Source organism: Rhinichthys klamathensis, unplaced genomic scaffold (genome assembly GCF_029890125.1).
Source record: "Rhinichthys klamathensis goyatoka isolate OS25496 unplaced genomic scaffold, OSU_Roscu_1.1 h1tg000006l_1, whole genome shotgun sequence".
In the NCBI taxonomy this organism is placed as follows: domain Eukaryota; kingdom Metazoa; phylum Chordata; class Actinopteri; order Cypriniformes; family Leuciscidae; genus Rhinichthys; species Rhinichthys klamathensis.
This window is the reverse complement of record NW_026606559.1, coordinates 2,086,249-2,099,616: the sequence shown is the minus strand read 5'-3', so window position 1 is coordinate 2,099,616 and position 13,368 is coordinate 2,086,249. Positions and strand designations below refer to the sequence as shown.

The following is a 13,368-nucleotide window of genomic DNA, read 5'->3' as shown; positions in this document are numbered from 1 at the left end:
TCAAATAATTTAAAAAGGAAATAAAGCACTTGGACACAAAAATATGCAGGTCATGTCATTGACCAAGTAAGTTTTTTTTTTACACCAGTTGAATTGCTTCAGCTTCACCAAACACAAGACAAATGTCGTCCATATTGTACAAACACATTGTAAGCATCCAGACTGCGATATGCTTTTAAAGCATATCTAGGCACACGCAGTATCAACCAAACAATGATAGTCGTCTGGATAAGATACTCCAGGTGAACGTTTAAATAATGTTCTGTGTGAAAAGTGTGCGCCTCAAAGTCTTAAGGGCCCAGTTATTCAGTTTGTTTGTACCCGCTTGTTTTGACCATAGACAGGTTTTGACCATAGACCTTAGTAAAAGGTTTCGACAGATCTGTGATTTAAAAATGGCGCCACCGGAAATGCTCCAGAACCAGACAGTAGCGTTCCAACGAGTTTGTTATTGTTTACGTCCCTGAAATAGTCGCGATTTCCGTTCGCAGAAAGATTTTTTTCTTTTACAGAAAAGCTGTGTAAAATGCTATTTAACCTTCCTTAAGCAATACTCAGTATTAAACATATTTATTGTACTTGTTGTTAGACCCCATTTTACCATGATTTGGAAGACTGAAGGCTCCATCATGATGAAGGAATGAAAACCGTCTGAAGTCTCTCTACACAAGCGCTAAAGTTACGGCCGCATAGCGCCCTCTGTTGACGGTATTTTCCAGTGCAGCCCGCTACAATGTGACTCATCCAATGTTTCCGTGCAGTTCCATGGTTTCAGGGCGGAGAGCGAGAAGCGCTGAGAGTCGCACTTCCACCAGCAGCCTTTACACTCACACTGATCAGTACTAACCTCACTCACACACATACACACACACACATACGGGGCTGGACTCACACTCAGCCGGGCTTCACCCGTCTTCGGATCTACAGCCGCCGGGACATTCAGGAGTTTTAAGTGGTTTTAATGTTCGCCGGAGAGAGCGGTAAGTCAAAGCTTTGTGTGATAGTGCGTTAGAATGCTAACACGGTTAGCCGGCTAGCATCTGTTTAAGACACAATAAACGTGCGTTAAACAACATCCATTAATGTGGATGTGATTTGACAGCTGCATGCATGCTCTATGGGGGCACATGATGCTGGATCGGCCGGGTTCAGCTTATCTGATAATCACGGGCTGTGGTAGAAGCTTGTAGCCAGTTAGCCATTATTTATATCCTCTTCCTCTATGGATGTATGGAGCTCTTAAGGAGCTTATGGGCCAGATCAGGCCTGACATGCATGGGCATATCAGGTCTGCTTTCACATGATGTGTCCATGATCATCACCAGACATGGATGCTTTTCTTTCTTTGCACATGTGGTTTTGCTAGTATTGATGGTAGAAGAATGTTTAATGATGATGGGCTTTAACAAGTCTGTTTTTTTTAACGGATAAGCTTGGTTAATTGCATCGTATCAAGAAGATGGATGTGGTTTTGCATGCTTCTGATGTGAGTGTGTGGTTTGATGCTCTCAGTATTAAAGGTTGTATGTCCATTTTTGTGCAAGTTTCATTTAGTCTAATAGCTTTGTGAACATAAAACGCTTTAATTTGCTTGATTTCACAATGCTTTAAGCTTTAAAGTCTTCACTTGGAGTTTTAATTTTTCATCAGTCATACTCAATTGCAGAGACATGTAAGAGTTCAGAAGATCAGCCTAGTGTACTCTGGTCAATATGTCTCATGTCACACTGGAATGTGTAAGGTGTGGAACACGTTCCCTCAGCCTAATGTACTGTAATCATGTTATGCAACCTGAAAGGTAAAACTGGGCCTGTAACTGCAGGCCATTTGATTGTGTTGATTTGGCAGGGTTGTCTTATCATTTGTGGTTAGAATGTAATGTTAATATTGAAGAAATAACCACTTGACGTAAAACTGAGCCTAAGAACAGCTCAAGTACATGACTTGGAGCATAACTTTATAAAGCCTACTGTATCATATTTGACATGGAAGGACTTTGAATTATCAACATGATCAGAACTACTGAAAAACCTGTTTTACACTATCTACTTCATGCCTTATGTTGTCTGATTGATAGTTATTTTTAGTAAGTAAAAGGCCTTTTCATATAATTCTAAAAATGATTCAGGTTATGGTACACGTGTCTTTCTGCTGAATCTGATTTTTTAAAAGTAAACGTCAGAACATTTACTGAAGTAACCTAGATTTACATAATTATACTTTTTTTTTTTTTTATCTAAATGTAATAATTGTTCTAAGTATAAAATGTGGTACAACATGGTTTTGAGGAATGTTTATTTATATTTCTCAGGCAATATTGCATTGCTTCATACACTACCCGTTGCTGTTTGCCCGGCCAAAAAAAAGTTGCTGTTTGGATTTAAATAGGCAGATGCTTAAGGTCCGGTTTCGCAGACAGTGCTTAGATTAAGCCAGGATTAGGCCTTAGTTCAATTTGGGCATTTAAGTAGCTTTTATAAACAATCCTTAGAAAAAACGTTACCAGTGTGTATCATGATGAGACAAAGCAATGGCACTGACATATTTTAAGATATGTCGATGCAAGTTGCTTTCAGTTAAAACAGCTCAAACATTCATTCTAGTCCTGGTCTAGTCTTAAGTGAAACCAGGGGTGAGAGTCTATGACTGGATCATTAATGTAGTGATTATTATGTGTCTAGCATGTGATCTGTTTGGCAACTGTTCTTCTAACCCTAATTGATGGAGTGTGTACCTTTTCATTTCTTAAACAACTATGTAGGAAGACACATCATAGCCATATTCCAGGATGACAATGTCAAGATTCATCAGGCTCAACTTGTGAAAGAATGGTTGGGAGGGAGCATGAAGTGTTATTTTCACACATGAATCGGCACCTCTGAGTCCAGACCTTAAATTCATTGAAAGTCGTTGGGATGTGCTGGAGGAGACTTTACAGAGTGCTGGACTCTTGCATTATCAATACAAGTCCAAAAATTACCAAAGTACCAAAAATTACTGCACCTCTTGATGGAAATAAATGTTGTGATGTTATTTCCATCAAGAGGTGCATTAATATCTGATCATAAAACTAAGCATTTAATTAATATTCATTTAATTGATATATGTTTAATTAATATAAGCATTTAATATGCATTATATATATATATATATATATATTATATTATATTATATTATTATTATATATATTGATTATATATATATATATTTGTATTTTGTGTAAGGAGTCTGATATACTTTTTCTGTACAGTCTTCTATAAAAATTGCATATTTTTGTCTCTGAATAAAATTTAGCTGTTTTTTCTCTCAACTACGATCTCCATATTCTCAATATATCATACTAAATGGGCCATAAAACTAAAAGCCTGATGTATCAAATATGAAACATAGATGTTATTTAAATGTTTAATAAACTTTTGTAAAAAAAATAATAATAATAATTTCGTATGTCAGGCTTTACAGGGTTAACTCTGATCTCACCTGTGTAATTAGAGAGACTGTGCAATATTACCCAAAAGTTACAGTACATTCCTGGCCATGAACAGTCATTCACTGACAGATTGTTGGCTGATTGTGTTTTAGGAATTCTCTAAAAAAGGTGGAGCTGTTGAATTTTGATGTGTTACTGTGAAAGGACTGTAAATGTATTCTTCTGATTTTAGTGTTTCACATTGGAACATTCAAGGAGTTGACCGTTCAGCTGGGGACATTTGAATCCATTACGACTGCATAGTAATTGGTAGTCAGCCAGCATTAGGCATTACAGCGGGATATGATTTATTTAAGCTTTTCTGTAGGCTGTTCAATAGGCAAGCTGAAATCTGAAATGCTATTTGTGGTAATCTTCCACTTTTGTTGTGTACAAAATGGTCTGGAGCATCTGGGCCGCCTTGTTTGGAAGATGACCAGATTTTATAAATGCATACTAATATTATCCTTAGAAATTTTCACCAATTCAATGTGGGCTTTGGTATCAATATCAGTAATAATCAACTGTTTATGATTACAACATAATCACTAGTGAAGGGGGCCGAACAATCCAAATCCTTGAACAATTACTCCTCTAAACCACAACGAGCTCTGTTTTATGAAAAGAGAAGGACATTTATTTTGGTTGAACAAAAGATGGTGTAGTGTTCATTGTTAATGATCCAAGCTATTACTATGATATGAAAGCACTATGTAAAATTAATGGATTTTGCAGACTAATTTATGTTGTTTGCTATTAAGGCAAGCATGCTGCTGCTTCTCATATTTAGGGTTAATAGGCGTCTGAATGAATTGCTAACTTTAGGAATTATAGGTATAGCCTAGGTTTGTATTACTTTTCCCAATTGAACTGCGGTTAGACAGTTTAATAGCTCTTGAAGAAAAAAACAACAACTGAATTAATTGTAAACATTGAAAATGATTTTGTTTTAGTGAGTGATTATTATTATATATATTTTTTTAATTAAAGCTGCTGTCCGTAACTTTTTTAAGTTAAAAAATAATCCAAAATAATTATATAAAAAAAAAAAAACATATTCTGCCAGTGGTCAAAACTATCTGCTTGCCATAGCTAGATTCAAAACGGCTAGCTTGTAATAATGATTTTAATTCCAGTGGTACTGGTGGGTTTCCGCGGGAAATTCAAGCATGTCTTTGCGTCATTACGTCACACCCGTACACATAAAGAAGGAGTTTCGGCTAGCCGGCTATACTGCGCGTGACGAGATGTTTAGATGTATAGGCTTTTCTCGCAGCACTTTACATGATTAAACTTATGGCATCCAGAAGATCCAAACAACAATCATCAGTGTCAACTGGAGATTCAGCAGTTATAAAACCCAAAAGACTTCGTACTTCGGATTTAAGGTGGCTAGAGAAAGAGAAAGAAACCGTCTCATGCGAACACAAGGATTTAAACATCGGCGGGGCTTTTGAAAAGTGCGTGAACTCCGTGTTTTGAAGGGGTTCAAAACGGAAGAAGAGACGGCTTTTTTCTGCTGAACAAGTAAGACATTTCAATAGTTCAATCGTGTAACAGTACGTCTTAATTCACACAGTTATGGAGTTTCCTTTGTTGTGCCTTCTCGTTTTGCTATTATGGAGAATATGAATTCTGAACTACACAGCAGGTAACCATAAAACACATTAAATTTAACATTAGTCACACGATGCTGATGTTGTTAACATGAACAATTTGAGAACAAAGTAGGCTATAATTTGCACGGTTGCTGTAAATCGCGTTGATTAAATCTAACGAAGCTTATCATGTCGAATGCTTTTCCCCCCTTAGTTGGTCAGAACAAAAATGGATTTTACTTACTTGTTCAGAAGACATTTTCTTATGAAAATTCTTATGTTGGTCAAGCTTTCAAAAAGTGAATCTGTGATTCTGTATGACAGTATCCACACAGCGCGGTGACTGACAGCAGCACTCGCCTCAAAGCACTGTGTTCATCCGCGCTGTTTCATGCCGATTTACAACCCACTGCAGTTACAGATTTCGAACAGAGAGATGGCGACAAAGAGGAAAAGCTACGGACTGCAGCTTTAACATGAATGAAGCGGGCTACAACAGTTTATTAGGCTATTGTCCCTTTAAGGCCGTGTGTCCACCAAAGCGTTTTTTCACGCGGCTGGCATATTTTTTTAATGGGAGCGCCGCGTTTTTAGAACGCCATGAGCGTAACGAGGTGCTGAGCGGTTTTTTTCACGCTGAAGCGTTGAGAGCTCGGCATTTTTTACAAAGTATGTTCAACTTTGGGTAAAACGCAGTGCTCATCACTGTCACTTTTTACCCAACCGTCCAATCACAGTGGAGGAGGGGCGGGACAAATACCACACCAGACAACTGTCTGTGACAACTGTTTATGATACAACTGTCACAACATTCTTTCTGTAGTGTACAACGACATCCACCTGCAGAGCTAACCGAACAAAATGGATGAAAAATTTATTTAGTATGGAACAAATTATCTGCGAAATCAGTTACAAGTAAACTGTGCGCTGCGGATATTCTGTATCATAGCAGTGAAGCGTCTCCACTGAAAAAACGCTGCGCTGCCAAAACGCTCTCAAGCGCCCACAGCTAGGCGGTTTTTTTAGCAGAGCATCTAGCGTTTTTAGCTGACTAAAAGCGCTTTGGTGGACACACGGTAGGGGTGGGCGATATGAGCAAAAATTCATATCACGATATTTTTCACTGTCCGGACGATATCGATATTATATCGCGATATGAGAAAAAAAATTGGAATCACATTTTAGTACACCTTAGTTAAATTACAGGCAAAATATGTATTTTAACAGGTAGATAACTAGAAACAGGTGAGGCATTTCATTGGACATAGACCTGAAAAGGTTTTTTTTTTTTTTTTTGCCATTTTTTTCTCTCAAAAAGTGCAAATGTGCAACATGAGGTAGGCCTGAATGCACTTGTTATGTCTTTCCACTTTTTGCTCGTCTTGTCATAATGAGAACCGGCAGCGAATGAAGACTTCATTGATTTCTGAGTGAGAGCCGTCTTCGGGTGTGCTCTGTCTCCGGGAATATCTGTTGTTATAGTTTTGCTTTTTTAAATTAGTTTTTATTTTAATATCGTTTTCAATTTTGCTTTAAATTTCAGTTTAGTTTTAGCTAGTTTCATTAATGGTTTTGTTAGTTTTTATTTAGTTTTATTTTGCAAACACATTTCTATATAGTTTTTATTTTATTTAGTTTCAGTTTTAGTAATTATAGTTTAGCTTTAGCAGAGCGAGCAGAACACTTCCCGTGTAGACCAAAGCGAGACGTTTAATGTTTGCACAGATTACAGTTAACTCTTATGCAGACATCTTAATAATAAAAATAAAATAATGGTTTGAGATTGAACAAAGCACCAAATAAATAGAACTTAAAAGCATACAAGAAAAAAACAATGAAAATTTTCATACAAACTAATTCATTAGTGTAAGGAGACAGAATAAAGGCCTACAGTTTGTACAGTATAAAACCCATTACGTCGATGGAGAGTCCCCACAAAGATAGTGGACCAGTGTGTGTGTATGCGCGCGCTTATGTGTGTGTATGCGCGCGCTTATGTGTGTGTCGTGTCCTGTTATTCATAGCCTAACGTTACATTGCGGGGAAATGTCTCCACGTGGATAATATTATTAGCAGTAAATGTTTTGTAAAAACAAAGATAATAATAGCAGCTTTCAACCTTCATGAAAACATGACATCTCAAACATACAGTAGCCTAGAACTTTAACGTTTGTTTGTGCTTGACGAACTTGTTTTGGTGTTGCACCCGCGTCTCGCAAATGAAACGGCATTCTAAAAATGCTGCCCTCCAGTTAAAAGTCAAACTTGCGTCTCATTACCTTGTTATTTCCCATTCCACCACAAAAGATGCATCCTTTATGAACAGCCGCTTAGCACTAGCGATGTGTTCTACGTTACGGTCCTTCATTGAACGCGTCACAGGACAGCGGTTAATCGCCTCAGCAACTTCACGCATGAAGCGCCAAATCAGCCATTTCCTTAAACAGCGTATTCGATTCTGTATCGTCATTAGTGTTAACAGTTGTAAAGAGTTGGCTACCAAATTGAACAAAACAATATAACTGCAAAATTTGAATTTATGAATACGGTATCCTCGGTATCGCAAAATCCATATCATGGCACAACATAATACCGGTATTCACGTTCATACCGGTATAGCGCCCACCCCTAACACACGGCCTAAGAATTAATGCACAGATCTAATATACTGTTACACATCCGATTTTCCCTAACTGTTTACATTCACAAGTGTGCATTTTGACATAATTGTGTGCTTGGCCATTTCAGCGCAATAAGCTGTGAAAGAGAACTGAATTCGGGATTGTATGCATCTGAGAGGCGGCATCTGTGCTTGCGCTTCGGCTGTGTCCGTCAGCGCGAGCACCGCAGTGAGTCCTTCTTCATGGCTTATTGTGATTAAGAACACTCTTGAAGCAACACTATGGAACTTTTCAACCTTCATAATATATTTCCAAGACCCTTGTGATGGTAAATCGACTTACAATAGGTTAAATGACACGTCTGGCATAGCCTGACGTGGTCTGTATCGCTTTTACTCGCACTATGTAACTTCGGGTTTCGGGTAGTAACCCGAGCACAAAAAGAACTACAAAACTCGACTGCTTTACGGCATACGTCACTTCCCCCACCACTTCCTCAAATTTTCTATGGCCATTGCAGACATCCCAAGTCTATAGCGTCTCCCTGATGCCCGCAAATTAGTTCAAATCTGCCGGAATCTAGAGCGCGCATGCGAGACAGAACATACTGCGCGCATAACATACATAGCGCGAGCACGGCAGAGAGGGAGAGAGCGAGAGACCTTGCGAGTGTGCCTCACGAAAGCTAGTCAACCCGCCACCCGTCACCCGCCACCCACCCGTCAACAATCCAGTCACCAAGATATACCTCCCTGAAATGACTTCTTCCAGGTTGGGATGTCTGCCATTGTTGATTCCAAAGCCGGTGCTGGATAAACAGCGAGCGTGCGCATGCGACCGTAGGCTGTGGTAGGCTAAATTATTTACGACAGCGGTAATGGACAATTCCGCTTCCAACCTGTAGGGCGACCGCTGAGGAAAAGTTCCTTGGTGTTGCTTTAACGTGTCAGTAACTTTAAGTGGTACTGCGAAGTTAAAGTGTAATCGTTTTTTTAAATTTGTGCATCGATAGAAGTAGAAGGTAAAATCGCAATTCATATGTGAATCGATTGTTCCCCCCACCTCTATTAAATAGTGTTTGTATTGCGCATAATTTTACTTATACCCGCAGGTTTCGCGCTCACACCAAAAGCACACCCACTGATATAAACGGTCCGCCTCTCAAAATAAGTGGCTTACTGTTCTTAAATGGTCAAATACACACAAAATTATGTCTTGGCAAGTATTCAGGTGAAAACAGTCAGTTTTGGAACTTAAATAGTTGAGAAAGAAAATGCATGTTATTGGATCTGTGCATAAGCTTTAAGTGACAGTAGCTTTATAAATCTGCTGCTGTCTGTCATGTTAATCAAGGAGCAAAAACAAAGAAAAGCATTGCTCTTGACTGAATAACTTTTGTAACTTTATTTGTTAGCATCAATCTGTATTTATTTTTTACAATGAAGACTATCCAGTGTTATTTTACATTTGATTACTTTAATTTCTGAGTAGCTTATCTGATAGGGCCCTATGAAATCCGTAATTTTTTTCTCCCAAAATAATTTTTTCCATAAAAATTCTCCATTGTAATGGTTAAATTAAAGTTTAGTAATCAAAAAGCATGTGTAATTAATTGAAACCATTAAACTTATAAAATTTAACAGCAATTTATTATGTTTAACAAAAATTACTTGTTTAGGGCCCTATGAAATATGTTTTATTCTTCTCAAATTCCATTTAATTTTTTCTGTTTTAAGTTTTCTGGATTCCATTTTAATGGTTAAATTAATAATTAATAATCAACTAATATTAATTAAAAAGAAATAAAATGTTGTTTTTACATAAATTCTGTCTTGTATTTAAAATTTTCTGACAATCAAATGTAGGTAAAACATTAATTTAATTTATCTTTAAATTATATGAAATTAAACAAACTTTTGTCAAACAAAGTGCTGCACAACACAGAGCTTTACTCTTAAAATTAAAACATGGAAGAAAATGTTTGATTATCCCTTAAATAAAATTTGAATAAATAATGTATTACTATTATTATTTGTGTTTGTATTATTATTACATTGAGACGTAGCTAAATTCTGCTGTTCAACTGTACGCGATTTGATTTAAGTGTGCTGACCTGCTTTTTATTAATTCATAAAAAAATGGACAAATTCCGTTAAATTCTGCATTATACAGTGAATTCAGTTTTTATGACTGGATTCCGTCCGTGTTTTCCTCATCGCGGAAATCATAGGGTCCTACCTGAATATACCCACCTGAAAAACTTTCAATTTGATTATTTGTTCTTATTACTGACTTTTTTACTTGTCTTTCTTTTTGTGTGAATTTAGTTCAAAGATTTAAATAAAGCCTCCCTTTGCTGTAACAAATTGTAACAAAATTACACAAGTTATCAAACAATTCTAATAATATCTGTATGGCAGAATATATGGCAGTTTTCCCTGTGCTATCAAAAATGTTTTCGAATATGTTTTAGCACCCTCAATGATTTTACACTTCATCTCTTCCTGATGACTGACATGATTTATGGAGATAAGGAGAAGATATAGGACGCTGTGAACATGTAAAAGTCATGACCACTCTCGTGGCAGTCGTCTCCAGCACTGGCCTGAGGTTAATGCTACTGGAATTGAATCAGCCCTTTTAGGAGGCAGCCTCTCTTCTGGAGCACCAGCTTACTTGCCAGCCATGTGGCTTTTATTTTTTCACTAACAAGAGGAAATCAATACAAATCCATGATGGTCCATGTTGAAGGCCTGTGGCAGTGGAACCACTATGTAGCTTGGCATGATGGGAATGGATTACTCTGATTTTCAGTCAAATCTGCTGTTGGAATATATAAACACGTGAATCATTTACATTTTAAGCTTGAATAAAGAGTTAAAATAAACGCTAAAACTTAATAGTTAGTTAGGTCTACATTTTTTATTAGTGGCCCCTTGAAATGCTTGATTCTCATTTGACAAACTGTATATTTGACCCTTCTACACTTTAACAAGCATGGCTAGTAGACTGTATGTTACTTACATAACATGTAATTTTAGAAAAGCCTTTATTTTTACTTTTAATGTTGCATTCTATTTCATTAATAATTTCTCTTTTTGAAATATATTAATGTTGCTGTTTCTAATGTTAAACTTTTTCTTTATTTTTCTTTAACTTTAATATCTTTTTGTTTTGTTTTTTGCCCTAGCTACCTAACCGTCTACATATTAAGGCCTATATAAAATGATTTTGAGGTAATTTTCATCTATATTCACTACAATATTAACAGATTGAAAAACAGAGGTAAAACCTTCAGCAAATTTGGCTGAAATTGGTTAATGTAATTAAAATCGCGCTGTGCAAAGGCAGTATGGGGAAACCCAGGCTATAATGTAATAGCTCTCGGACCACATACAGCTTTAAGGTCTTCAATGTTACATCAACATGCAAGATTACAAACATTATAAAATGATAATTGTGGCTTTTATTAATTTATGACTGTTTGCATTCTAATGACTAATTTTTGTACTGGTTTATCTCTGATTAACAGGAACCTGCCATCATGGTATTGCCGTTACCAGCCAATGTGCTAAAGTGAGCTGGATTTTCCCTCCGGTTTAAACCCCACCCCTCCCCCAGGGGCCACACCCCCTCCATCCCACCGGAGGACCAGCCATCATGGCGGGAATCAAGCGCGGATACGACGGAAAGATCGCTGGACTGTATGACCTGGACAAGACGCTCGGCCGTGGCCATTTCGCCGTGGTCAAACTCGCGCGTCACGTCTTCACCGGCGAAAAAGTGGCAGTCAAGGTAATCGACAAGACCAAGCTTGACACGGTCGCAACCGGTCACCTCTTCCAGGAGGTCCGCTGTATGAAACTGGTCCAGCACCCCAACATCGTTCGGCTCTACGAGGTCATCGACACACAGACAAAGCTCTACCTGATCTTGGAGCTCGGCGATGGCGGTGACATGTTTGATTACATCATGAAGCACGAGGAGGGATTGAGCGAGGAGCTGGCAAAGAAATATTTCGCCCAGATAGTGCACGCCATCTCGTACTGTCACCGGTTGCACGTGGTTCACCGCGACCTGAAGCCGGAGAATGTGGTGTTCTTTGAGAAACAGGGAGTGGTCAAGCTCACCGACTTTGGCTTCAGCAATAAGTTTCAGCCGGGAAAGAAGCTGACCACCAGCTGTGGCTCGCTGGCTTATTCTGCCCCGGAGATCCTGCTGGGAGATGAGTATGATGCACCTGCTGTGGGTAAGTGCCTGTGCATCTCAACTCAGTAATTCACACTCCAACGTACAAGTCAAAGATTCAGTTTGCCATGGGCATTTATTCAAGCTCTGTTTATTTCCACATTATTATTTTAGTGTCTCAAAAATCTGTTTTACAGTGATTTTTATCACGTGTAAAGATGTTGTTTGGCACAACGTCTTTGGATGGTTGAGAGAACTTTTTTTACCCCCATAATACAATTAATAGTAATCAGGCCCGTCAGGTGGATTGCCGCTGCTGTCACTACTAGCCGTTTGTCTGCTGTCTGTTAGCAGTCACCTCAGCTAATCCCGCCTCTTTGTCCATTTTCGGTTTATCACAAAACCATAAAATGACGCGCTGCCAAGATGGCGATAGCCGGCTCCGCCCACTTTGCCTTCAAAAATGCTCTTCAGAAACCTACGGGTATTTTTTTACACTCTGACTTAACTTTTACCCAAGATCTCACTGGTGTCACATGGTCTAATCTCTTTTCCTTCACACTGTGAAAAAGCACAGGCTGTCACGTGGAATTCATTAAGCGCCACCTACTGTCCGAGAGTAAATTAGCTTTTTTAATCAGGCTGTACGTGAAAGTCGGACCAAATTTTCATGCCAAACATTCTTTTTAGTGTGAACAGGCTTGTACAATTAGCAGAGCTGATTTTCCAGCATTGGTTCCTGTTTACAGGTGACCTCTAAATAGACAAATGGCATCTAAATATTGTTAGAGTGTTTCTAACATGCATGCATTTGTCATATATGATAAACTATTCCAGTGTGAGCAGGACTGAGCAGCATCATATTCTATTGATTTTATTAGCTGTCGCTGTAAGGCATGTCCATACTGCTGTCAAAAATACGGCTTAAACTCTTTATTAGAAAACATGTCAGAACAACCCTAGATAATGGCTGCAAATGTGGTTCTTCTAGGCAGTTATGAAGAGAGAATTTCATTTGAGCTTCAAGTTCTGGATTATTAGGCCATGGATTCTTGAAGCGTGTTGGTGGAATCCTTTCATCATTGTTGTGTTGGCTCCTTGAGATAGTGAATACCAGCATGCAAGTTGATGCAGGTTGAGACGTAACCTTTCCAAGAGTAAGAGGTGGTAGAGGCGTTAGACATGTCATGGCATGCAAAGCTCCAAACTCTTCACTGGCCAGGACAGGCAGGCAAAGGAGAGCACTCAAAACAAGCTCTTTTTTGCACTTGATATGAAATATTCAAATCAGATAATGATTTTCATAATCAGAATCGTCAAGTCTTCCCTATAGTCGACTAATAGTCGAATCGTGTGTGGTGTTGGGGAGGGGGCGGGGCGGGGCTTTAACATTTTAAAGCCGCGATGTACAGAACATCACGCAAAGATAGAAGAAAATGTATAAAAACATTTCGGATCAATAAAACTAAGAAATAACATAAATAACTGCAGA

General features: G+C 38.3%; 1 protein-coding gene across 1 annotated transcript in view; it reads left to right on the top strand.

Annotated features, from left to right (window-relative positions):
• Positions 1-784: 784 nt before the first annotated feature.
• snrka (SNF related kinase a) overlaps positions 785-13,368 on the top strand; it is a 59,936-nt gene continuing 47,352 nt past the window's right edge. The window contains exons 1-2 of the mRNA XM_056257413.1: positions 785-980; positions 11,221-11,937. Of these exons, the coding sequence (XP_056113388.1) occupies positions 11,349-11,937 (589 nt within the window). The 5' untranslated portion in view covers positions 785-980; positions 11,221-11,348. The remainder of the gene's footprint in view (positions 981-11,220; positions 11,938-13,368) is intronic.